The sequence below is a fragment of the Chelmon rostratus genome, chromosome 4 (assembly GCF_017976325.1).
Source record: "Chelmon rostratus isolate fCheRos1 chromosome 4, fCheRos1.pri, whole genome shotgun sequence".
Taxonomy (NCBI): domain Eukaryota; kingdom Metazoa; phylum Chordata; class Actinopteri; order Chaetodontiformes; family Chaetodontidae; genus Chelmon; species Chelmon rostratus.
In genome coordinates this window covers 1,305,285-1,333,279 of record NC_055661.1, presented here as the reverse complement: position 1 = coordinate 1,333,279, position 27,995 = coordinate 1,305,285, and the positions used below count along the sequence as shown (strand labels likewise).

Genomic DNA, 27,995 nt, shown 5'->3' with positions numbered 1-27,995 from the left:
AGTATTTATCAGCTGAGCTCTCTTGCAAGTGAAACACAAGAGGCATGTTCTGGAACAGACGGCGTTGTGATTGGTTGGGGCCGCACGGAAGCCCCACCTGCTGGGGTCCATGTAAACAAACGCACACTGGGCATGCGTCACTGGAATAATGGAGGACTGTCTTTTCTACCCGGACTGATGATGTCTGTATTTCTACTCTACTACCTGTGATCTGAGAAAATCACAACTCGTTAACATTTCAGCGTGTGTAAGTTAATGTGTGCCACTTGAAAATTACTTTGTTTGTTGTAAAGTAGTAATAACTCTAAGTTTGTGCACAAGAAACTGACGGTCAGCAACAAGCCATGTTTGCTAACGTTAGTTGGTAAACGTTAGCTGTGAGCGGAGGCAGCTGTCAGATCTCTGAGTCCGCTAACGTTATACTGCTTTCAGTACATTTTTATCCAAATGTACAGAGCGACTTGCTTTATCTGTCTATGTTGGTCACTTGCTGTTTACTCCTGAATATGACAATGGTTTGGTTTTTGTTGACTACACTTTTAATTCCCGAGGCGCAAAGCAAGCTATCTTGCAGTTAGCATGTTAGCTAGCAAACTAGCTAATTTTTTTTTTCGAGAAGCGGCGCTGTCAGTGGGCCACTGTGTGTAACAGGCGTCGTGTTCGCCCAACCACAGACTGGCCATCAGATTTCTTGAGGATTGTTTCCGATACCAGTTACACTGCAGACCCCCGAGTTTTCAGGGTTTTGATGGTGATGTCCGTAATGCCAGAGTTCAGGGTATGTTGAATGTTAGCTTAAAGTTAAAGATCGTCTCGGTTGGTTAACTGTAATGCCCATCACATCACTACTGTAGTCAAACTGGACCCTCTTTGGGCGAATGCATAAAAGTAGTCACGATTTTCCTAATATGACATCAGTCTGATCGTTGGATATAGTTTTCGATATTTTTTTGTTTGTTTGTTTTCACAATATGAGTAACGGTTTCACAAAATCTGAAACTTAGTAATTAGTTTGTCTCCTCTGTCTCCATATTAAGGCCAGGTTTTGAGAACAGTGGTTTAATATTTCCCTTTATGTAGTTCAAACAAATAGAATAGTTTCCACAAACCTGAAATAGGATTTTTAATGTAAACAGTCTTTGATGTTGACTTGTTAACCTAGTCCAGGTTTGGGACATCTAATGAGGGTTTTTTGAGTTCGGTGTGGTCTGGATTTAGAAAAAGAAGTGAAATCACCCCTTTGTCTGTTTACAGAAACCGAATTACAGTTTCACAAATCTGCCATCTAGTCTAGCAGCCTTGTTACCAGGGTGTTACCAGTATTTACTAGTACTCTTTTATTAACTTTAAGTGGCCTAGCAGTGGAGAATTGGCCAAGAAATATGTTTGTACATGTAACTTTCAGACATGTAACCTACATGTTCATGTTCTTCACTAATCAGTGTGGAGGTCAAAGTAACAATCCCAAGATGACCACAGACATGTCAGCCCAAAGTGTGGGCTCCAGGATAATGACGTTCACCCCCTCCAAAGAGGAGTTCAAGGACTTCAGCCGGTACATTGCCTATATGGAGTCACAAGGAGCACACAAAGCTGGAATGGCAAAAGTAAGTAGGGCCTGTTCTGTTTTGTCAGGCTATTATGATGCAATGTGTTCACTGATTTCTCCTTGAATGTACTGTGTTATACCTTATACTGTTTGTAGGGACAATCTGCTGGTTTTCATTATTCACCATACTCTTTGCCTCAGTAGATAGTAATCAGTAGGTAAGAGTGAACACGACTAGAGCTGCAACGATTAGTCGATTAATCAATTAGTGGACTGAAAGAAAATTAATTACCAACTATTTCGAGAATTGATCGTTTCAGTCATTTTTCATGCAAAAATATCAAATATTTGCTGGCATCGGCTTCTTTTATGTAAAGATTTGCTGCTTCCCTTTGTCATTTATGAAAGTAAATGAACAGTTTTTAGGTTTTGGACTGCTGGTTGGATAAAAGAAACAATATGAAAACATTGCTCTGGACTCTGGGAAATTGTAATGAGTATTTGTCACATTTTTTGACGTTTTATTGACTAAACAATAATCGATTAATCCTGAAAATAATTGGCAGGTTAATCAAAATTGAAATAGTTGCAGCCCTTGACAGGACAAGCAATACAGAAATGGACAACACATTACCTGAACCAAAGCCCTGCCAGAGAAAGAGAGTAGCATACATTTCTTCATTCTGTTATTCTCTTGCAGATTATTCCACCTAAAGGCTGGAAACCTAGACGAACCTATGATGATATCGATGACCTGGTGATTCCTGCACCCATTCAGCAGGTAGTGACTGGCCAGTCAGGACTTTTCACACAGTACAACATCCAGAAGAAGCCAATGACCGTCTATGAGTTCCGCAAGACCTCCAACATGGACAAGTCAGTTTACATAGTCAATTGCGAATCTGAGTTGGTTGATAACCGTTTTTTACACAGTGACAAGATTATAATGCAGACAACCTGATAGAGTGGGTTATGTCCATAAAACTGTCTCTTTGATGACTCAACAAATGTATTTTCACTGAATATCTCATTTCTCACTGTAGGTTCTGCAATCCCCGATACGGGGATTTTGAGGAGCTGGAAAGGAAGTTTTGGAAGAACCTGACCTTCAATCCACCTCTTTATGGGGCTGATGTCGGTGGAACACTGTATGATCCAGTGAGTGGTAATGGGCTGGGTACTGCCATCAACTGGAACCTACATCTCTCCATCATGTTAAATCAGACCTTTCAGTTTTATGTTCACACACCGTGTGATAATTTCCTCTTTTCCTGAACAGGTAAAGGTGCCACATGTTGCACTTTTACACATCACTGTTATTGTGATTTACAGCCTCTGCTGAATCCCTCCTTTGTAGGATGTGACCGAATGGAACATCGGACGTCTCAACACCATTCTGGACACCGTGGAGAGTGAGAGTGGTATCAAGATCAAAGGAGTCAACACACCTTACCTCTATTTTGGCATGTGGAAGAGTGCCTTTGCATGGCACACAGAGGACATGGATCTGTACAGCATCAACTACCTGCACTTTGGAGAGCCAAAATCCTGGTACAGTACAGTCAGTGACACACCCTCACACTGCTGGCCATGGACATGTTGCACATTGTTTCTGCCTTTCAGCTTCTTAAGTATTGGCAGCATCTATAATGGATAACAAATGTAAAAATACTAGAAAACTATCAACAATCCCAACCTCCTTCTGCAGACATAAAGTGACCTGCAGATACAACAATGTCAATCGAAAACACCTCACATGCCCTTCAACGTTTTTAACAACAAAACTACAATGAGAGAGACTATAACTATAACTGTATGTGAACATACATTAGCACTGGGAGAATGAGAACAGTCAGCAACTCAGTGTCAACAAATGTCTGAACTACTGATAAATGTGTGTATTTATATTGTTATTTTAAATTAACACAGTATATGTGTTCAATAAATGAATATTCACATACATCTGCAGTTTTTGTATTCACCAGAAGAGATCATTAGGCATGGCAGCTAGAAATATTTCAAAAGAAAGAACTTGTTAAACAGTAAACAGTATTCTTTTCAGCTAAGTAATTATTAAATGTGATTTAGAAATAATGGCATATAAATTAGCTTTGTCTTTGCTGGAGGAGATACAGAAACAAAAAGATTTGCAGTCTGGTTTCAGACCAGTAACTGGTGTTTTCAGACTCATTCTGATACAGTAGACATTTTTCTCTTCTCTGTCTATTTCTTTGTGTTATTGATAATCGTGGATGAATTTATTGTGTGAGGATGGGAATCTTTAGGTGATGTAGAGAGGAGTTATTCTTCTCTGTGGTTGTTACCTATAGTCTTTGTTCTCCAAATCAACAAACAACCATAAACAGGCAGATCATTCAAAGTAAAACAACCTCTCCTCTGCTGGTATCACAGCCATCATTCTACTGAATATGTTTGTACTTTTGTTGCTCTTCAGGTATGTTGTCCCACCAGAGCATGGGAAAAGACTGGAACGACTTGCCAAAGGTATGTGGTTTTGGCAGACGGATTTTAATATGTTACAACAGGCACTCATCACATTTGTCTCTAACCCCCCATGAAAATGCATCATTCACATTATAGATGCTCAGATCTTTACCACTGGGCGCCACAAGTCACTTGCGCTTGTCATGCTCAGGTGATTTTAATGAGAAAGTCAAAACTGCTTTCAGTGAACCTCTATACTGTTTGGACTAGGGCTGCATGTTTCAGCAACGGAGGCGCGATGTGCACACATGCAGTAGTCCCACAAAGGCAAATTAACTCAAACATGTCATGCCACAACTTTTTTGCTGCTTGATACAGGAGGAAAATGCAAGGGTTATTGTTCATGATTAATGTACAAGAAAAGTCTGTCTGATATTACATACTTTAGTCAGATTTAAGGGTTCTTGGGTACACAGAGTTTGTGTGTCACGGTTCCTGATGTGCTTTAGTGAAGGAGTTAACTTCATCAGTTCTTCAAACAACCAAAGCAGACCCCACTAGTGGTCTCCCACAATCTGAAAATGATGCTGCCTGTTTTGGTTGTTTGATAAACTGACCAGAGCGCATAGTGAACTGATATGTGTGCATTCAGTGTCAGTGTATCACCTGCTGTGAACATGAGTGTAATGTGGCTTCTCTCACAGATAAAGTTGCCTTGGTGCTAGAGGCAGGCCTTCAGTTACACGCTTTGATAATAATAATTATTAGTAATAATAACATTTTTCAAAATCAAATCAAGCAAAATAAAGCAGGTCATAAAATCATCAAGATTTAAAAGAAAGATAAAACCATAAAAAAACAAGGCCAAAAATAAAATAAATGGATAAAAAGCATTAAACCTGATGTAAAATCAGGAAAGGATCTCTGATAAACAACGCATGTTTTTAGAAGGGACCAACAGGAGATCACTCAGCTGAGTCAGCTGACCTGAGTTCAGGCATTTTGGGTCTTATTTTTGATTGTGTGTATTCTCGTTATCAGTGGCATCTCGTCCCGTTGCTGGTTAACAGTTAAAACGTTCCTGTCATGGGGCTGGTCTGTGCCCTAATGTAAGAAACCCTTCACGCACTGATTCTGTTGATGGTTTTCTGTCTTTCCAGGGTTCTTTCCAGGAAATGCTCAGAGCTGTGAAGCCTTCCTGCGCCACAAGATGACTTTAATTTCACCGTCAATCCTGAAGAAATACGGCATACCATTTGAGAAGGTGACCTTTTATTTACTTTGTGCTAAGCTCATGACATTGTAGAGAAAAAGTAACATGTCTGTGCTGTAGGTGTAACAATAAAGCTGTGGAACAGCATGTTTCTGACCAAACAGACACTTTGTGATTAAATCATGATGATATATAAATATATGGGAAAGTTTGGCGTGAAAGCCTTTATTAGCTCTTTTCCTTCTGTGTTGTTTTTACATTCAGGTTACCCAAGAGGCTGGGCAGTTCATCGTGACGTTCCCGTTTGGCTATCATGCTGGTTTCAACCATGGATTCAACTGTGCTGAGTCAACCAACTTTGCCACCCAGCGATGGATTGATTACGGCAAACAGGCGACGCTGGTACACAGAATTATCATTTAAACAGCCGTGAAGGCTTTGTTGTTCATGATGTCACGTTGTTTTGTTAGCACACCTAGCTTATGTTTGGATCTGGTCGGAGCAGGTTTGGTTATTAGCAGATAACCAAACCCCCCCCCCCCCCCCCCCCCCCCCCTCCTTCTGAATAGCTTCTTGGCTGTGGTCATATGAAAGCTGCTTGGTGGGCATCCAAACTCCATTGAGTATTAACTTTCATCTTTCAAGCTGTAGTGACTCTTGAGATTAGTCTTCTTAATCACTGCGAGTGCTTCACAAACTTAAGTTGGCTTTTCTTTTACTTCAGCAAAAAATAATCTTTTGCCCATTTCTTGCCTCTTGGGCCAAATCAAGCAGTCTTTCGGGAGGTATATGACCGAGAGGCCGGAGGCTTTCCACCCCTGACGGGGGCTTTGAAACACTTTGTAAAATAATTTTCGGTAAACGCAGTTTGTTTGCAAATGATTGCATTCTGTTTTTCTTTTTTAGAATCAGGTTGGTATGTTAAAATGTTGATCTGTGTTTTCTTTCCAGTGTTCGTGCCGTCAGGACATGGTGAAGATCTCCATGGATGTATTTGTACGCAAGTTTCAACCTGAACGTTACAAGCTGTGGAAAGCAGGGAAAGACAACACTCCCATCAACCACTCCAAACCCACGCCAGAGGCTGCTGAGTTTCTGAAAGAAGACAAAGCCGAGCCTCCACAGAGTCCCAGAGAAGCTCCAGAGAGTCCCAGAGAAGCTGGGGCTGAGGAGTCCACTACTTCTGTCCTGGAGGACAAAAGGTCTTGATTTGCACTTACAAACTAACACACCTCTTATGATATTTAGTGGTTATTTTAATGTGGATGTGAATTGTCGGCCATGCTGATTTAAATAATTTCATTCTGTTCGCTGTAAAGATTGATGGTCACTGACCACGTAGTTTTTTCACTTTTTTTCACTTTTCTCAAAGCTAAATGATCACATCTCTGTTCAAATGCACTGAAGTGTGTCCAACAGTAAGTGAATGCATCCATGTTCATACCACGGAAACATTCACCACTAAATCTGACAGTCGTCAATTGGACAGTACATTCAGTCAGTTGCCAATTCAAGCTGTTGCATTCAGTTCAGAACAAAACTAGCCAACACTGTAAAGCCTTGTTTCTAAGGTTAATGGCTCAGTAGCCAACTATTTGTGGCAGTTTTCACATTATGATTGTTTCTGTGGCAGTAATAACCTTTTAGCGAGGAAGTCATGTTCTGTGAATCATGACTGAGCTGATGCTCTCAGTGGTGTTCTCAGTCACCACTGCTAAGAGCTACTGATTTGGTCAGTGACAATGGTTATTCAGTCAGTTTAAGAACTTGTGTTTGAAAGATTTGTTCGTACATGTATTTCACACACCTGAACTTCACTCAGGATTGTTTCTTTGCTGTCACTGATCTATGGGAAACACTGTTTGAGACCTGTCAGACATGTCTTCACTGATGTCTCCTATGCATCAGTCCAAAGCCTCAGCCTGGGAAAAAGCGTCAGCTTGAAGCTGTTGAAGTTTCTGAAGACATCAAACCTGAGCCAACCAAGAGGGAGACTGAGGAGGTGGAGCCAAAAAGGGCCAAGCTGTCCAACAAGGAGTCTCCATCTAAAGTCCCTGTCAAGCCAGATAAAGGTACCACACAGCTTGTGGGGATCTTTTTGTCAGGTTTTGGGTTTTGTCAAAGTTAAAAAGTAGTAAAAAAAATGAATAAATTCAGCCTATGAGAAGAAAAATGTTTAAACCCTAAGAAAACTATTTCTAAGATTTTTTGGTGCCTTGGTGTAATAACCTTTGGAGTGTGTGTAAATGTGTACACTGGAGAACAACTGACACTGTAAATAAGGCGCAAGTGATCCTACAATGTACCAAAGGACGGGGTTTGGGAAAAAGAAAAACTATAAAACTGTAAAATGTAAAAACAATCTGCTGTTTAGTCACTCAACACACTTTAGTAAAATGCATCTTCCGTTTCACACTTGCTCTGCCCTCTTTTGGGCTCCAGTATTGGTGAGGTCAACCAATATCACTGGCAGCTAGAAGGCTATGCACATATTCTAAAAACTTGAGTAGCTACAGGTAAATACTATTAAAGCATTTCAAAACTTGATATTTTGATCTTGGTCAAAGCTAGATCTGTCTGGGTGGAAGTCTCACTTTAAAATTAAAATTTGCACCAACATATCGACCTAATTAGAGTGTGCGAGGTTCATTCCACGGTTTCGTAGGATGTAACAAAGTAGATAAAGTGACATACTCAGCCAATCTTCTGTAATGGTTCGAGGAGATCTCGTAGCATCAGTAGTTGCAATAATGTATATCATTGCTGTTATTATTCTTTCAGACACAGGGAAAGTCAAGCTGGAGACTAAGGAGAAAGACACCAAGCTTCAGACTAAATCTCAGTCCAAAGGCAGTACTAAGAAAGTTTCAAACAGGCGAAGCCCTTCAAAGAAAGAGAAGAACGGTGTATTGGCTTCAGACATCTGTCCTCCTGAGCCTATAGAGAGCCAGGTGATGGCTCCGCGCTCTGAGGAGGTGGGCAGCAATGAAGAGCCTCAGCTAAGAAGCAGCTGTAGTCCAGCACACAAAGTGTTCCAGAGGACGCTGAGCCCTGCAGATGTCCTTCACGTTCACAGCTACGCCAAAGGAGACTACGGAGAGGGAGAAGCCCCGCCCAAGGAGGAGAGGAAGAGTGAGGGCAGTGACACTGAGACGGACAAAGACAGCAGACATGTGAGCAAAGAAGTGAGTTGACACAGATGTTAGAAATATTTAAAACTATTCTTCACATGTTAATGGACTGTAATGGTGATTGCATGTTGGGGCCTCAGCTGTAAGTCGTGTACAATTTACACATAGATTTTTTAAAGCGTCCTGAAACTGTGAATTGAATCCATCACTGTAATCAGCTTAATGCCTTCATGTAGTTTTTGTCTTGGTATTGCTTTCAAGGATGCTCAGATGTCAGTAGTATTGCACTGACGAGCCATCAGATCCAAAAAAGAAACATTTAAGCAAGGACACGTGAAAAGAATGAGTGTGGATCTATTGTTTGCTGCATTGAAAGAATGCACCAGCCAACCCATTCATGCACCAGCCAACCCAGCTCATTTTCAGGTTCATACTTTACAAGTAACAAGTTTATATGCTTTAATGTTCAAAAAACATAATTTTTCTCATACAGCCCATTGCTAAAAGAGAGAAAAACCTCTCTGTCTGAAACACTCAGTTTTAGCTCCGCTTGTCCTTGAAGACCCCCTCTTGAAAAAGGCCAGTCTGCTCTGATCACACAGGCCTGAGCCAGCACCGCTTACCGTGTGTCTGGTCAGCTCTGCTGGTGTTTTTAGCTTTCAGCTAGCGGCACTTCCACTGTGAATATCACCACAATAACAGCTTCTAATTAAAAAGCTTCACCATCGATTTGTATTAGCCTTGGCCTCACTGCCTAGCAGGCCACTAACGTCCGAGCTTTGTGTTTGTATGGCTTGTCTGAACAAGCCAGTTGCTGGGTGCCAATTAAAGTTACAGCAGATAGATTATTACCTTTAGAGCATGTCTATTTACAAACAGCAGCAACACAGGCTTTTTGTGACAACAGAGGAAATGCTAGCTGACACATATATGCAACATGAAAAAACAGTTAGCAGTATCAAACCTACTGCACTCATTATTTAGTTGAGTTAAAATGAGGCTTAACGTTCACAGTTTCTCTTGACTGTCACTCAATATTATAGCATTAGTCCAACATCTCTCCCAGTCCGTGGGAGTAGCCACACTAATTGGGCAACATGCTAGCGGCAAGCTAAACAGGCTAACCAACAAAATAGACAGTATAATAACATAAAACATGGATAAACTTGCAGCTTCTAAGCGTGAAGTCAGATCACGGATAGCCGATGTCCAGCCATCCCTGAGTTTATACCGTTACTGGCCCTTGTTGACAAAGCAGTCTAGCAAAGTAATGTTAAAATGCAAACAGGCCTTCTGGGGACATTTCCTTCACAGTTCCATCAAAACTGAAGTTAATCCACTGGGTCTATCCTCAGATGGTGGGAGTAGATGAGGAGGACACTAAAGGAAAGGGAGAAGCTCAAAACGTGCAATCCTTGCTACATTGAGACACTACAGAAACACCACCTATGGTCAAAATAACGATGATGAATATTGACTGTGATGGTTTATGTACACAAAAATAAAAAAACTACCTGCGGTGGTCTTCTGAATAACTTGCTGCCTGCTTGCCTGGATGTTGATGCTAACAGTAGCTGTGTCTCTCCAGCAGGTGGCAGAAGAGGTGGCTGGAGATGGAGAGCTGGAGAGCGATCTAGGGCAGCTGCCAGGCCACCATCCACTTATAAAGGATGGCATGAGTGACGAAGGTTTGTCACATCAACTGCAACACCTTAACAGGGATGCTTCCCCATCACACTTAAAACAGGCTGAATATGAATGCTTAATATGTAGAAATGTGTTTAAGGTCTCTGATATCCTCCCTTGTTATTTGATAGTTGTTATTTGATCTGAATCTCTATGTTAACTTTGCTATTATGGTTGTCTGTGCCTCAGAAGCTCCACAGGAGGCCCCCCCAGTAGAGGAGGGTGGTCTGGAAGGGGAGGGCTGGGCTAAACCTTTGGCTCACCTGTGGCAGAGCAGACCTCCTAACCTGAAGAAAGAGAGGGAGTACAACCAGCGCATGTGCTCCAAACCTCCATACTGTTCCATCTGTATGCTGTTCCACACATACCAGCAGGTAATCTGCACCAGAGCAGACTCCAGTCATTGCCAGTCATATATTGAGCCATACAGACATCAAGTACAGAACATGTACTACAGAGACCAGCAGGTGTCATGGACCAAGTGATTCTTTTGTAACTTAACTCAGTTTGTGATTGAACCTATACATTTATAACAAAAAGCCTATGTTACAAACGGTGTGTAAAAAACGATTTAAAAAGTGACCATTAAAGAGACAGGGAGGGTCTGAAGAAAGAAACACTCAAAAATACACGATTCAGTGTTTGTGGTGCATTACATATACAAGTATGTAATAGGACTGCATGATACATGTATCATTTTATCACTGGCATTGCAGTGTGTGCATGTGCAATATTCACACTGAAGTACATGCAATGTCAAGTGAACACGTCATGCTACAATTTTTTTGCTACTTGATTCAAAACAAAGATTTCTCAAGGTTCTCAATTTCACATTGCAGTCTGATTGTGGCTGCCAGCTGCAGCGCTCCCACTCAATACTGAAAAAACTTCAAAAATTGTTACTTAGATGTTAGTCACTTGGACACAAAAACATGGAAAATGGGGTCCACAGATAGATACACATAATATGTGACCTGAATTTCTCCCATTTATCTCGGACATTGACATCTTTGAGTTCATGTGGACCAGGCACTAATGGGAAACCCTGCACACAGCGTTTCATTGATTTAAAGTGAAATGCAGGTCCAACTGTACCACACAAATGATTCAGCAACATGTTATAGGACATTATTTCATTTGTGTGCTTTGTAATGTGTAGGTAAGGATGTTCATGTTGAAATTATATACAAGTAGTAGCCTACATCTCTCATTGTATTATTTTCTCTCCTATGGACATAATATTAACATTAACAGGTGGAACTGAAGTTCGAGGTTGTTGGGTCTACTCAGTCAGTTAGTGAGGACTGCTCTGAGTGTTAGTAGTAGGTTAGCCTCTGGTAGTGCAGCTCTTGAATTCCAGCCTTCATATTAATATTTGTTGAGGTTGACATTCACTCTATTTGGCCTTGTCCCTCCCTGTCTACAGTTCATAATGTGTCAGCAATACGGGTCAGCTGTGGTTGCTGGTCTAGCTGCATGTATGTAGCCTTATGTTGATGTAGTGTAAAATAAAAAGTCTCAGTTGTCAGTCCATGGACAGTCTAATCTAAATTATCCTTATGGCTTTAATTCAGTTTTGTTTTGATTTTGGATTTTTGACACAGAGATTTATTGTTCACCTATTAAACAATGTTGTGTTATCTGTGACACCCCTTAAGCGCTAAGTTAAATCTTCATGTCCATTGAACATGAAGGCAACTGAGCAAACACAATCTGATAATGACATCCCTGTGATACAGTGTAACGCTTTAGAGCAAGTGAGTAAATGAACATGGGGCTGAGATTGTCAACTACTGTTACCAAGGTCAAGATCAAATAGTTGAGCTCAATGTTAAATTCAACAACCACAAAATAAAAAATATATATGTATAGCACCTTTCAGAAAAGAAATTCAGCTCCAAGTGCTTTCCAACAAAGAAATCACATGCAGTGATTCAGTGCTTCACATAAATGACGCAGTATGAACAGAAAAACGGATAGAAAATGAATGTAAAATAACGTGGAGAACAAAGCTCACTTTATAATAACAGTAAAAATAAGAGAGTAAGGATGAAAATAAAGGCAATGTATAATATGAGATAGGAAACCTAATAATAGTACCTATGTAGTATAAAACCATACTGAATAATCGTAATAAAATACATTAGAATGCATAAAATCCAACAGTAAACAGTAAAAGTAAAATCCAACAGTTTAGAAGTGCAACAGTAAGTCCAAAGCACAAAGGTTTCAGGCCTGCATCAGAAAGTCATAGCTGGTTAAGGGCCATAGTGAAGGGATGACTTTGCTTTGCTTTTCTTGGAGGCAAAAAGTGAACAAGGGATTTAGAAATGTGGCTTGGTCCTAGCCCATTGGAGGCTTTGTAAACAAGGAGGAGGACCTTGACATCAGTTCTAAATGTTAGAGGAAGCCAGAGCAGAACAGCAAAACTGGATTAATATGCTCTCTGCTCTTGGTTCTAGTTAATAGCCGAGCTTCAGCTGAGTTTGAATGAGCTGAAGTCTCTCAGTGCATTACAGTAATCGAGTTAATTATAATAGTTGCTGTCTTTTTGTTGATATGAATGTTCATCTTTACGCAGGATCGTAAGCTGTCATCTGTGAGCGCGCGCAATGTTTGTTTCAAAACGAACAAACTACAATAAAATAAATTTTAATGAAATGCTCATTAATGCTTATGTGTCCTGTGCCTGCTGTCAGACTGAATGTGCGAACAGCGTCGACAGTGCTGTCATGGTGGCTGGTGGGCGGATGCGGACCAAACCTCTGATCCCAGAGATGTGCTTCACCACCACAACTGAGGAGGACTCCGAGTGTGAGGAGCAGCCTGTCACACCTCATCTAGAGGAAGATGGAACCAGCCTCCTCATCAGCTGCTCTCAGTGCAGTGTTCGAGTTCACACAAGTCAGTACAAACACTTGTGAATATTAGTTGCAAAAATGTGACACAGCTTGTGTGTACATGATTGAAGTGTTTTCACACAGATACTGTCAACCTTACACATGTCTCATTTTCTCAATCTTCACAACCCCAATTTTGTCATAGCACAGAAATATGTTACTATAGAATTAAGACGGCAACAACGTGTCAGACTGTGTCTTTGTGTTTGTATATTCCAGGCTGTTACGGTGTTGATCCAACCAGCGTAAGCAAGGAGTGGAAATGTGCACGCTGCAAGGCCAATGCAATGACTGAGGTTAGTGAGCTTTCCAGGGCGGATTTACTCAACCTTGATTGACAGAGAAGTTGGCTGGCTACAATAATGAAAGATTTTGCTCCTCATTGTTGGTCTGGACAGTTGATCACATGCTGTTTTTGCAGAATTGCTGTTTGTGTTCACTGAGAGGCGGAGCCTTGCAGAAGGCCAACAACAACAAGTAAGTTGTTCCAGAGTTATTAGGAACATGAAAGTCCATCTGGCCATTTTAGAACATCTGCACTTTGATAATGGTGCTTTATTGTTGAACTGGATAAGATTTAGTTGTTCAGATGAAACTGGTTTGAAGTGCTAAACTGCTCAATGAATGACACCTCCTGAACAGCCACAGTAGAGTTTCTGAGTTAGAAAACTGTGATAGTCTTGGTCCAACTAATTGAGAATTACAGTGCATTCTGAAAGTATTCACAGTGCTTCACTTTTTACATGTGAAAAAAGTGTTTTTGAAGTGTTAGCAAAGGCATTTAAAATGAAAAACTAAGAAATCACATGTACATAAGTATTCACAGCCTTTGCTCAATACTTTGTTGATGTGCCTTAGATACAGCCTCAAGTCTTTTTGAATGTGATGCCACAGGCTTGGCACACCTATCTTTGGGCAGTTTCGCCCGTTCCTCTTTGCAGCACCTCTCAGGCTCGATCAGGTTGGACGGGAAGCGTCGGTGCACAGCCATTTTCAGATCTCTCCAGAGATGTTCAGTTGGATTCAAGTCTGAGCTCTGGCTGGGCCACTCCAGGACATTCACAGTGTTGTCCTGAAGACACTCCTTTGATATCTTGGCTGTGTGCTTCGGGTCGTTGTCCTGCTGAAAGATGAATTGTTGCCCCACTCTGAGGTCAAGAGCGCTCTGGAGCAGGTTTTCATCCAGGATGTCTCTGTACACTGCTGCATTCATCTTTCCCTCTATCCTGACTAGTCTCCCAGTTCCTTCCGCTGTAAAACATCCCCACAGCATGATGCTGCCACCACCATGCTTTATTGTAGGGGTGGTATTGGCCTGGTGATGAGCAGTGCCAGGTTTCGTCCAAACATGACGCCTGGCAAAGAGTTCTTTGTCTCATCAGACCAGAGAATTTTGTTTCTCACGGTCTGAGAGTCTTTCAGGTGCATTTTCCCAAACTCCAGGCAGGCTGCTATGTGCTTTTTACTAAGGAGTGGCTTTCGTCCGGCCACTCTACCATACAGGCCTGATTGGTGGATTGCAGAGATGGTTTCCTTCTGGAAGGTTCTCTTCTCTCCACAGAGGAACCCTGCAGCTCTGACAGAGTGAGCATCGGGCTCTTGGTCACCTCCCTGACTCTGGCCCTTCTCCCCTGATCGCTCAGTTTAGATGGCTGGCCAGCTCTACGAAGAGTCCTGGTGGTTCCCAACTTCTTCCATTTACAGATGATGGAGTCACTGTGGTCATTGGGACCTTCAAAGCAGCACAAATTTTTCTGTACCCTTCCCCAGATTTATGCCTTGAAACAATCCTGGCTAGGAGGTCTACAGACAATTCCTTTGACTTTATGCTTGGTTTGTGCTCTGACATGCACTGTCAAATGTGGGACCTTATATAGACAGGTGTGTGCCTTTCTAAATGATGTCCAATCAACTGTATTTACCACAGGTGGACTCCAATTAAGCTTTAGGGACATCTCAAGGATGATCAGTGGAAACAGGTGCTCCTGAGCTCAATTTTGAGCTTCATGGCAAAGGCTGTGAATACTTATGTACATGTGATTTCTTAGTTTATTATTTTTAATATATCGTCATCGTTATCTGCCCTGTAATCCATATCAGTGCACATCTAGTCATATGGTATTTGTCATACTAATTCTCTAACACTGCTCTGGGTCACTGTGTGTGCGTGCACGTGTGTCCGTGTGTTGCAGATGGGTGCATGTCCTGTGTGCAGTGGCTGTGCTGGAGGCACGCTTTGTCAACATCACTGAAAGAAGTCCTGTGGATTTAAGTGGAATCCCTTTGCAGAGATTTAAACTGGTGAGTTTAAAAAAGAAAACCTTTGTGGATGAGCCGCTGTTCTATTCTCAGTTGTAAACTAATGTCTCGCCCACACCAACAAATGACACCTGACAGTAGATTTAAGATAATGCACATTTCCACAGAGTCTTGTATCTCTCTTCAGTTCTTCTTCAGTAATTCCCTAAATGTTCATTAAAATTTTACTGTATCTTACACACTGAAATAGCAGGTGTAGCCTACTAGATTTGGCTTTCCCTGTTTTTTACAAGCTTCTGAAACCAAATATTCAAGGTTGTGGGTAAAAATGACGGCCCTGATTCCAAAAAAGCTGTGTCAAACATAAATAAAACAGAAAGTGATACTTTGCTAATCCATATACTCAACTGGAAACAGTGCAACTGCTTGGAACTCAGTGCACTTCAATGTGGTGTTAATAGACAACTTTAATTTTGTTCTGCCTATAAAGTTAGGCATGAAGTTTACATTAGTTAGTAACACCTCATGACCTGCCACACTGACATTTGTCATTTTCAGTCGAGGAAGTGATGGTCAGCACTGGCTTAAAATGAGAAGCTGCTGCCTGAATGCTTTTGACCCATTTGCCAATAAGAACGAGAGAGTAGAAAAAAGAGATTAATTCGCATCAGATTATTGTGGATTGTGGAATCCGCGTATTTTGCCGGTTTAGGTGTCAGATCTCAGGATCACTTGCTGTGGTGTGCCCAAATACTTTTTCACATTCCCGTGCTCTAATTTTCAGAAATTTTCACTTTTGTGCACGAGTTCGGTACCAACACATTATCAATACGTCAAAATATGCCTGGATTGTCCCCAATACCAATCCTTAGAATTGGCATCTCTAGTTTTCCACAGAGTGGTTAGTATGACATGACTCATAAACATGGAGCAAATTAAAACGGGACCATTCAGAAATCAGTATGTCTAAGCTTGGTTATATATAAGGCTACTGTTTGAGCATTCACAGAATGTCTATGCCCCAAACTTTGGTCTTCTGAATAGTGCAGCAGCCCACAGGACTAAGATGAGGACAGATTGAAAACAGACAGAATATCCAGCCCTCTGTACTGTAAAATCTTAAAGGGCGATCAATCAAACAGGAAGCGAAGCGAAGTTATGTAAACTGCAGTCAAAGTAACACTGGTCCTTGTGTGTTAGTGTCACCTTCACTGAGTCCAGATCCACTGCACTTCCTGAGCCCTGGCTCCTGTGTTTTAATCTCTCACAGAAATGTTACTACTGCAAGAAGCGGATGAAGAAGGCATCTGGCTGCTGCGTGCAGTGCTCACATGGACGTTGTCCCACTGCCTACCACCCCACATGTGCTCAGGCGGCTGGAGTACTCATGCAGCCAGATGAATGGCCGTTTGTGGTCCATGTTACCTGCTGTCGACACAAAGGCCCCACTCAGATTGAGGTAAGGAGCTGCTGAGAATCTGCTAACCTCTTCTTGAAGTCTTAACTATGAATTAGAGATACACTATTTATACTCTTTCTTTTTTTTTTTTTTTTACCTTTACTATTTTACTTTTTGTGTACAGCAGTGAAAGCAGTGTCCAGTACTGTTACATTTAAATGTCAGAATGCTGATGGATGGATGGATGGATGGATGGATGGATAGATAGATAGATTGTTAGATAGATGGATAGATGGATAGATAGATGGATAGATAGATAGATAGATACTTTATTAATCTCCAAAGAGAAATTTACAAGGAGTTTCCAGTCAAAATTAGTCATAAAAATGTGATGCCCTGTTCCTCCTCCTCAGCGCAATAAAGCAGCCATGCATGAGCTGACTGTGGGACAGAAGGTGATATGCAAGCACAAGAATGGCCGCTACTACCAGTGTGATGTGGTGCAGCTGTCGAAAGAGACCTTTTATGAAGTCAACTTTGATGATGGCTCTTTCAGCGACAATCTCTTCCCTGAAGACATCGTGGTAGGACTCACTAGTTTTTCTCAATTTTGTTTTTTAAAAAAAGAGAAAAAAATCTTATCGCTCATATGTAAGTAGTTTGGACAATTTTGACATTTAATGACACATGTCAAAAGTAGTGCGGGCCATGAATGAAAATTTGGTATGCTGCCATGGTGAGTGCAACTGGCAGTTCAGATGCAGCTATAAATATTTGAAGGACATTTATTAACTAGTCAGTACAGAATCCAACGGAAAAAAATGCCATATTTATGCAAATTCTACCCACTGGGTCTCAAACAGTCAGAATGTCAGCTACATCGACAACACATTTGAAAAGACACATCGAGTAAAAGTATTGACCAGTCTTGGGAAACATCTGGGAGTGAATGATGACAACTGATTAACAAAGTGTAAGACCATGAGCCAAAGTCCCTCCAGCCAGATAAACTGATGGCATCTTGTCAAAGACCAGTTACCTGTTTTCCAACAAGTAGACACACTTATAATTTACTAGACTAGTTTGTTGAGAATTCTACACTGTGTGTTTTGTGTGTTAGAGCCGGGACTGTGCTCAGCTTGGACCCCCACCCCAGGGTGAAGTGGTTCAGGTGCGATGGACAGACGGTCTGGTGTATGGGGCAAAATTTGTGGCAACACATGCCATCCACATGTACCTGGTAAGGTTTTTTTTCTTTGTTTTGTGTCACATGACAAAGTTTGACTTAATACAATTTTCAGCACAGTAAATTTGATCTTATCAAAACTTTTAACAAAATGTAGGGGGTATTCTCACAGGTCTTCCGATTGTGGAATGTGTATGTTTTTACATAATGCAGCCTATATTTTGTGTAAAATTTTGAGTTGGAAGGGGAAACTAAAGTAATCGGAAAAATTAAAAAATTAATGACTGAAAATGTGTTTGCAGTTAATAAGGCTAATCCTTAAAGCATGTTTTTAAAAGAGTACAGAATTGGGGATCTCCTGGCAGAATCTGGCAGAAATTGAATATAATATTCATGATGTTTTCATTATTGTTATTAGTATTATTATTGATAACAATAATAAAAACAGTAATAGTAATAACAATAATAACATTTATTTATATTGTACCTTTCATACAGAAATTGCAGCTCAAAGTTCTTTACAACAAAGAAATCACACCCAGACATGAACACATTAAAAAAATGAATGTAAAATAAGCTGGAGAATAAAATCAACTTGATAATGATAGTGAAAATTAGATTGAATAAGGATGCAAATAAAATAAAAGACAATGCATAAAACCACAGGATAAAATAATAAAAAATTGGTAAAAACAGATTACATAGAATTAATAAAATCAAGTAAAATACAACAATTAAAAAGATGTTCAGCAGTGCATAACTGCAAAGCACAAAAGTTTCAGCAAAGAGACACACATTTGGCTTTTAGTATTCAGTGAGCTGCTTCCCTGATATCTGTAGACAGTTTGTTGTCAGGTTGCATCCCCAATTTTTCTTTCGGCTGCTGCTGAAAACCTCCAGTAAACCAGCAGCAGATGATTGCAGTGTGGTTGAAGGCAAATAGCAAACAAGGGAGTAAGCAATGCAGCTTGGTCCTAGCCCATTGAGGGCTTTGTATACAAGGAGGAGGACCTTATAATCGAGTCTGAATGTTACCGGAAGCCAATGAAGAGCAGCTGAAACTGGACTATACTAGACTCTGGTTATTAGCCAAGCTGCAGAGTTTTCAATGAGATGAAGTCTCTCATCATTTAGTTTGGCAGAGATGTACAGTTGCGTGTCATCTGCATAACTATGGAAACATACGTTGTGTTCTTAAATGTCACCAAGTGAGAACAGTAATGGACCAAGGCAGCTGACTTGTGCAAATCCCAAAACAGTTGTCATGTTTTTTTGACACATGATCTCAAAGACTGACATAAAACTTTCTCTCTTTGATGTCTTTTTAACCCAGTTCAACTCACAGTCAGAAGGACCAACCAACTGTTCAAGATGGTAGACTAAGAGATCATGGTCAATCGTATTAAATGCTTAATAAAAATCTTTGTGTTCTTGTTACCTTAGAAACAGAGGATGTGGGTGTTCTGAAATGAAGTCCACCATGTTGTATCAGCATGTTTCTAGAGTAACCCAGAACAAACAAACCAAACACAGGTTCTAGAGAGCATCTTCCGCATTTTGTGTGAATTTCACAGCCATTGTAGGTTCTTCTACATGTTTGGAAAAGGAGAGGTGAGACGAGGGGTCTGCAGCCTCACCGCTACCACTAAATCCTGCACAGTGGGCCTTTAAGATGAACATATTTTAAGGAGATAATGTAATATTAGCTTTGTAGGTGGCCATTGTTGTGGAAATTTTCGTTGCTGCTTCTGCTGGTGAAGAATGAAATAGAGACTTCTGCCGGCCGACAAGTTTTTATGTCCTTTGCAAAGAAAAGGTCAATCAACATGAGCGGTCAGGATGAAGAAAGACCCCGAGCGTGGGGAAAACTGGATATTTTATACTTGTGGGGAAACCCACCCCTGGGGTGTGTTTCCCATCCTTTGTTTGCTGCAGAGTCGGCCCCTTACCCAGAGGTGTGTATTCGTACCTTTGTCTCTTGCAGGTATCGGTACCGACCCCCTGAGGTGCGTGTTAAACCGTCTAGACATTACAGTTTTAATTACAATAGGATTTTGATATTGCTGAAGGAGCAAAAGGGAAGTAGGAGGTCTCAAGTGGTTGACAAAAGGATTTGAGTATTGATGAAGAGACAGAAGGGAAGTTGTGTGTCTCATGTAGTTGAGATGCAAGGGACCTTGAAAGGGTTTAACATCTTGGTGAGACGGTGGGAGGTTGTGTGTCTCACAAAGAAATTTGAAATTGCCATTACACCATGCAGTCTAAGTTGGTGTTAACACAGAAAACAGCCCTGCATGAAAAACAGTTCCTGTTGGTGGGGGCGTGTTGTTTCAGGTACTGGTGAGACAGTGAAGCAGGATCCAAGTCCATGAGTTTGAATGTTCATCAGACATCAAAACACTGTTTCTAATGTTATGGACCAGAGGGCTGGAGAAAATGTAATAAAATACGTGTGCCGCCAGCATTCGAGAGCCTGCTTGATTAGGATGGAGTCCATCGTGTTTAAAAGCTGAGGAACGTGTGTTTACGAATCCATTCTCTCTTCATCTTCAGCGTTTGTTGTAAACAGTGTGATGCTTGATTGCAGAATGTGCTGGTTTTTCATGGAGTCGTGTCTTCTTTACCAGTGAAATGTTCCTCGTGCCACAGGCTGCAGCACAAGCCCAAAGCATGATCGATCCACCCCTGTGCTTGACAGCTGACGTGTTGTTTTCATAGATCATAGATTAAATTTTAATGAGCTTTTCAGTCCACAGGACTTGTTTCTAAAGTGCTTGTTTAGATGTTCCTTTGCAAACCTCACTTGGTGAGGATGCAGGAAAGGTTTTCTTCTGATGACTCTTCCATGAAGGTCATATTTGTCCAGGTGTAGCTGCAGAGTAGAACAGCACAGCACCACTCCAGAGTCTGCTAAAGCTACATGAATGTTGTATTCAATCAGCGGCTTCTTTCTGCCTTTAGAGCTCTCCTAAGAGCAGTTCTCTCTGAACTTTCTCTTGGTGTTCCTGACCTCCACCGGTTCTGGTAACGACCATTTCTTTATTACATTACAGACTGAAGAAACAACTACCTGAAACTGCTTTGCTGTTTTTTTTCAGCCTTCTTGTGCTTAGTGTGCATCCATTATTTTGATTTTCAGAGTGTTTGGCAGCTGCTTAGAGGAGCCCATGGCTGCTGATGGTTGGAACAAGGTGTCAGGGGTCAGAGTAATTATAAGGCTTTGAAATTTGCATCACTTGGTGTTTCCCAACGATGACTGTGAACAAGCCATTGTCCTAACAAGCTCATTAAGGTCAGAGACCCTGATAAAACTATCCGAGAGCTAAAATCTCTTGGGGTGGCTAAACTTTTTTTGTGGTACTCTTTCCTGAAAATATGAAATATTAAAAATAATCTCTTAATATGAGGCCCAGTTGTGGAGAGTTGTACAAACTGTTATTTCTGGTGTTCCTGAATCGTTTCAGTTGGTTGGTGAACTGACTGGATCCTACTTAACTTGCCTGTTTCTTTATATATATATATTAAAAAAAACCACATGACAAGGTGCACCACCTGCAGCGTTCTCTGGACTGCTGCTAACCCTTCTGGTTTTAGTGCTAAACTGCTTTTGTGAATGACTCTTAGAATCCTAAGGCTACGACTGATGCCCCCCTCATCTTCAGGAGTGTCTTTTAACTCAGTTAGGAGCTATTTTCAGCCTAAGAATGTTTGTGAATCCCTCCACTGTTTGAAGTGCCCTGTCCACACAGAGCCACTGCTGTCTTTCAAAGCAGCGGTTCCCAACCTTTTTCCTTAAGGGGACTCCTTTGCCTGACCACTAGGATAACAATAACAAGAGATAGAAATAAACTCTACAATTGACTTACATAGTGAAATGAATACCTGTAGGAAATTTGTGTAAAATGAGCAATTTAAATGAATTTTGAGCATCAGCAATTTTGATTACATCAGAGATGAGTTTTCCTCAAGTTTTCCTCATAGTTTAAAGAACTATTTGTACAATTCTCTGTATAATGTTTTGTTTTTATCATACATACTTAATAAGCTTCTTTTTTCTCAAACACTGGACCATTGCTCTTTTAGCTCTTCAGCAGAGTGGAGGCTCTGTGAGTATAGCTTATGTTCAGGTCTTCACCGTGCCCTGATCCTGTTAGACATGTTAGTTTGTTATAGTTTATAGGTTACAGCCTAAACTTTAGATATAACAATTGAATTTAGTTGTCTTTACAGAGATAAATGACGTGCTCAGGTCTACTGTATATTTTGAAATATATTACACCCCTTAAAATCAGGAAGGTCAAAAGGCCAAAATCAAGAAAGCTTTGGTTACCCCCAGTGGGGCTCAGGACGGTGGGACCCAGCATTTTAAAGGACATTTACGTTTAATCTTGCTTACTTATTGTTCTTAAGTTTTTATGTGATGTTGGCTGCTGTCTACTTGTCTGTCCTTATTTTTTCTTCTTATTATCAAGTACTTCTTGAGCTTTCTGTTTGTAAAGCATAAATTAGAGTGATTATGACCACCTGTCAGAAACTGTGTAATTTAGCTGTATTTGTGTCCTGACTACATTGTTTGATACGTTTCTGGAATGTAGGTGGAATTTGAGGATGGGTCGCAGCTAACAGCCAAGAGAGATGATGTCTACACTCTGGATGAGGAACTCCCCAAGAGAGTCAAATCCAGACTGGTAAGTGTGACCCAGACCACACACATGGACTCTTCCACCAAATATTTCAAGTGTTCACTTAACAAATAATGAGCTGGAACTTGGAATTTGTAAAAACCCACACTGAGAAGATGTGGCAGTGTTGTCATGCAGCTTTGTGTTTGTCTCTGCAGTCTAAAGCGTCAGACATGAGATTTGATGGGATCTTTGAAGAAAAGGAAATCATCCGGGAGTCAAAGAGACAGAGAGTGATCAACTCACGTTACAGAGGGGACTACATAGAGCCTGTGATTTACAGAGCCATCATGGAGTGACCCTCTGTGTCCGTCTGTTCACCAACACACCACCAGCACCGACAGACTGAACTGTGCTCACTGTACCTTAACTTTGCAGCTAGCCACTGACAGAGTGTAGCTCGAGATCACTTCCTTCAGGACCCACTTTGGACTGTTGTCTACTTTTCACTTCTCATTCATCCATCTTTGTTTAGTCAGAGACAATTTTGTTTTCTTTGTTTGACTGCGATCAAGGAAACAGCAGTATTTTTTTATTTTAGGCTGACGTCCAGCCCTGGCAGTACATAACAATAGGAAGCAATATAAAACAGCATTTGTTCAATACAGTAGTATTCTGATAGCAAGGCACCTTGTAATAAAAGATAATTCTTGAGTTCAACTTTAAACTAAGTAATGGTAAATGAATTGCTCTTCACAAAACATTTCAGTGAACTCTGCTACATGAGTGTTTACTTCAGTTTAAACCATATGCTGCCATTAGTGCCTATGATACAGAGCTTGGCTGGTATCAAAGGTAAAACTTTAGCTTCATTTGCTCCCTCATATTTAGAATTTGTAAATGGCCCATTTATGCCTTGAAATTACTGAATTTATTCTTTCCAATTAACATCCTACAATTATTCCTTTAGTTCCTGTCTTCTCCCCACCATATTATTCATTTCAGGGTATGATTAACTAATGTTTAGGGCCACAACTAACAAATATTTTTTTTATATATTAATCTGACAATTATTTTCTCCAACAGTTAACTAATGGTTTTGGCTTTACCATGTCAGAAATTAGTGATATGTGTTGGTCACAGTTTCCCTGAGCTGAAATTGACATATACAGTTGTTGTTTTTTAGTTATTTGGTTTTGAATGACATAAAACAGAGAAATCCAGTAAGCCTCATGTTGTAGAAGCTGGAATATTTTGCTAGGAAAAAAAACTAAAACGATTAAGTTTTCTGTCCATTGAGTAACGTTGAATCAACTTATCATTTAAGCTCTAAAACGTTACCCCTGATACCTGCCAGGCTCCATGTTCTGAAGAAGCTAGACTAGATTTCTGCCCTGCTAGTTTGATTGAACCCAACTTAAGGAATATGCAAATGTGAACATAGTGTAAACTAAAATCATCAAGGTCCTAAAAGTAGACTTGACTTAGCGCCGCTCTACAAGACAAGGCTACATTATATTATAGAATGCAGGACCCCGACTCTATATAGTCCTTTTTGCTTGATTTCATTTACTGTTGTCTCCTGTCTCTTCTGCTCTTACTGCTAGACATTGCATATCTACGGAGAACATAAATGATTTGCACAGTCAGAGAAATAAATTTGTCAATAAATTACATCTTAGAATAACCAAACCAGCATAAACCCTATCTTAAGGCAATGGAACAGGTCATTTATCCAACCTGAAAGGTGCCCAATGGGTCAGGTAGCAGAGCTTAAGGCTACACCCTTCAATGACCTCTTCAGTCATCACATTCATTAAAAAATCTTAAAAACCTAAAATCTTATTGGCTTTACAGTTTAATAACACACATTATTGAAACAGGTATTTTCCCCAACATTATAAAGTCATAGTCTTTGGAATCTGGCAACTTGGCAGAATTCTACAGGCGAAAATCAGAAATCGAAAGTGCACTGGTATTATACTTTAATTAAAGAAATACCTCACACAGGAAGTTTGTATGGGTTAGCTAATTACCCCTGATATCCGGGGACGATGCAGAGAATGTTTGTACTTGCAATCTTTCATGAAAAACAAAAGTGTTGACCATTTCTTGAAAGGGGGAGGTTACAGATGGATCATTTCTAACAGCAAACACACACAAACAAACACAAAGCGTTGAATGCTGTCTAAACAGAAGTAGCTGTACAAGAACTTTGCCTATTTTGTAATCAGGAACTATGTGATCAAAGGGTCAGTGACATGATTACAGTCTGAGTAATGTGGACACACGTTGCTCATTGTCAGAAAGGCATTTTGAGGAGGATAGCAGTATTTGAGAATTGTAAAAATTCAGTGAGAGTTTTTTCGTTAGCATTTGGTTGAGGATTCAGAAACATGGTTGGCCACGGTGTTCATTTGTGACCTCAGTGACGATAGTGTGACAAAATAATCTTAGTTTATAATCTTCCCTTTTTTTCTGGGCTTTTTAACTGCAGTTTGAACCCCTGAAAAATCGAACAATTTGTCTTTTGAGTTGAGATTATTCTGTAATACATAAATTTGATATTTAAAGTGTGACCAGATATGTATTGAGCAGACGTTTGTAGAAGATTTATAGTGTCAAAATAAATTTGCTTTCATGTGCAGTGTTGGACATACTGAGCACACCGGTGGAAAACTGCAAACTCTTTCAGCATTCCAAACTCTGGCGTAACAAATGGATACAAAAATAACAATTCATGTGTGAGGTATTTCTTTAAGTGGGAGCAATGCCATTTAAACCACTGATTATGCCTCCTCTTACTGTAACTTTAAACTGCATTCCTTTACATATAATGTAGTAGAACTGATTATAGCTTTACATTTTCAGTTGTTTTTACCAGCCTATTTATTAAGGTGCTTTGAGAAAGTAACCTCTGCATCACAGACAGGAGTCTGCAGTAATACTTTGGAGCTCGAGGTTGACAATGTATGTTATATTTTTTCTACAGTATATAGATGAACTATATAGCAGAACCCGTTCAGATTTTTAATGCGCTTTGTCTACCCAGTTGTTTCCTAACTCTTGTACTGAAAGTTGTGCATTGCACTTTTATTTAAGTCCAGTTGCGAGGACATTTGAATAGTTGTGTGCTGCCATTGCTAATTTGTTATAAATCTGTTTTAGAATGTTAATTGTACATTTATAAAATGTCTTATGGATTGTGCACCCCTCCCTCTTGGTCAAGCTCATTGATCACATTGCACTTGTTATGGGAACAAGGTGGCCTTCAGATGTCATCATTTGCCTGAGAACTAATTCTTGTGGTGTGAGATTGCAGACAGAGGGATGTTTGTTTTCCAGTTAGTGTTTGCCAAGAATGAATTTATTTTATTCATAAAGTATCAATAGAGTTGTACATGGGGAGGGGGGATTTTCTATTCTATTTTATTGCGTTTTTTTTGTAAAACATGTCCTATGTGTATTTTCACAGAAACCTGTGGAGTGTAAATGTTATGTAGTCTATTTTAAGATGTTACCTGTTGACCTAGGAGCTGAGCTGTCTGTTCTTGTTGCCTCCTCCTGAAGAGAAATAACTGAACTTCCAGATTATCATTCAAGCATTTTGTAAAATTCATTTGCTTGTTTCAGTAAAGAAATTTGCTTCAGCACTATATGTCTGTTTTTGCTCCACAGTCACTCACCTCTAATTTAGATTTCTTTTCACTAGTTTTTCTCATGAGGTACCCTTTACGAAGGGTGGGGTAGTTGTAAATACAGTCAGTTACAGGTCTGATAAATCACTATGACATCAGGGGTGTGTCTAGAGTGCCCCGGGGGCCGTGAAGTCTAGATATTCGTCAGAATAATCAGAAAAACTTTCTCACTGGGAAAAATCAAGAATACCCCCTCATACCATAACAACTCATTAACTCGGTCATAATTTTGGTAGTTGCTGACTTGAATTGATATTGCAGTATTTTTCCACATGTTGCACATAAAAAATAGAAATATGAACTTAAAAAGGCCGAAAGAACAACTAGCAAATGAGGGAACGGCTGAATTTACGTTATACCTTGAATGCAGCATGCAGTGTCAGTGCATTGATTTTCTATGTAAGGGATAATGTATAGTGAGCAGGTTCCCATGGACCTTTCCTGTCGGGGTTTATTTCTCCATAAGAACATTATCCCGCTTAGAACTCTGCTCACTACTAAAACATTCAATAATGTGACACAAAATAGTGATTAAAACATATTTTATTGATTTCAAATGAGCCTACTCTCGTCTGTCACCGCTCTCACTGCACAGCGGCTCTGAAAGTAAACACGTACTTTGCCTAGCAACAGCCCCTCACTGTGCGCAGGCCGGCAGGCAGGAAAACTTATTTTATTTACAGTTATCCAGAGAAATCAAATGTGGAGAAGTGACGGGATATCGCAGACCTGAGAGAGACATAGCTGGAGACAGAGTTTGGTTTCTATTATTTTGTACTGATGGATAAAAGTCCTGCAGCAGCTGATTTCTGCGTTCAGCATCATACGTTAAAAATCTGTCTCCAGTTTTGTCTCCACTAAGCAGTCTTTTAGCAGGTCTATCGCTCATGCTGTGTTTTTCTTGGTGTTTTTTTTGTGTCTGTCCGCTTCAATCTGCTCAAGTGCCTTAATATTTCTTCTCCTGTCGGTCCAGTGTTGTTCTTTAGTTTTCTTGTCTTTTTTGCTGGGGACTTGTCATTCTCAAGCCACACATCAAGTGTTTTGTCCTCTCCAAACAAATTAAAACTAATGTCCAGAAAATGCTCCATATTTTGCCACTAAAATCAGCTGGTGATTTGTTATTGAGCTTGGTACATTAAGGGATTGTCCCTTTAGTCTGTGACTGAATGAATTCCTGAGCAAGTGGTCGTCTATCAAGAAATAAACACTTCTGAATTTGAGCCATTGACCAATCAGAATCAAGTATTTAAGAGTGCTGTGTTCTAAGTAACTTTCTACTTAAGTATAAGTAGGTAAAGTTCAATGTAATGTTCTACAGCACATTCTGGAGATGGAGGGGTTGTGATAGGGTGGAGGAAGGGTGGAGGGGGGAAAGCACTTTCTGTGGAGACACTGATGAGGCACTGTTTGTCTGCTGTGGAGGCACAGACAAACTGGCTGTCCTCTGCTCATTGGGTGATGCAAACAGTGTGTTCCACAGCTGCAGTGAAACCTTCGCCGTGGGCAAAGCCAAACCTGACCAGTAAGAAGGGATTTGTGCAGTCTTGAGTCAGTCATGAAAAATGCAAACTCTCCCTCTCTGGTATAAAGGCATAAAAGCGCTCCCTCGTGACTGATCAAAGTCAAAATGTGAATGAAGGCAGGAGTACTGTGCTGTGTTTAGGGCGCAGTCTGAAAATGACAGTCATGTCGTATATACGTATATAGGACTGAGCAATACAGTACAACCAAAATTAGGGAGAAATCTTGATTGATGTTCAGTACAATGCAGCGGTTCCAGCTGCTATGTATTAGACTTTACATGTGTGAAATGAAACCAATGTACATGTAACCAACTAATGTATAGTGAGCAGGTTCCTATGGAGAAATAAACCCACAACGAGATGATTTCATCCTGAAGTTGAAAT

General features: G+C 40.4%; 1 protein-coding gene across 2 annotated transcripts; it reads left to right on the top strand.

Annotated features, from left to right (window-relative positions):
* Nucleotides 1-127: 127 nt before the first annotated feature.
* Nucleotides 128-26,036, top strand: kdm4aa (lysine (K)-specific demethylase 4A, genome duplicate a). Of its 2 annotated transcripts, none has more exons than XM_041934910.1 (22): nucleotides 128-247; nucleotides 1,443-1,607; nucleotides 2,250-2,425; nucleotides 2,593-2,707; nucleotides 2,907-3,100; nucleotides 4,005-4,054; nucleotides 5,155-5,258; nucleotides 5,472-5,609; nucleotides 6,159-6,409; nucleotides 7,116-7,279; nucleotides 7,989-8,392; nucleotides 9,930-10,026; nucleotides 10,214-10,398; nucleotides 12,724-12,928; nucleotides 13,144-13,220; nucleotides 13,346-13,401; nucleotides 15,117-15,225; nucleotides 16,454-16,642; nucleotides 16,996-17,166; nucleotides 17,703-17,822; nucleotides 22,364-22,456; nucleotides 22,609-26,036. In XM_041934910.1, exons 2-22 carry the CDS (start codon nucleotides 1,470-1,472, stop codon nucleotides 22,747-22,749), a joined length of 3,177 nt encoding a protein of 1,058 aa, XP_041790844.1. In that variant the 5' UTR covers nucleotides 128-247; nucleotides 1,443-1,469; the 3' UTR covers nucleotides 22,750-26,036. The 2 variants fall into 2 exon arrangements, with proteins under 2 accessions (XP_041790844.1, XP_041790843.1); XM_041934909.1 differs by having other exon boundaries at nucleotides 9,927-10,026.
* The last annotated feature ends 1,959 nt before the right edge of the window (nucleotides 26,037-27,995 follow it).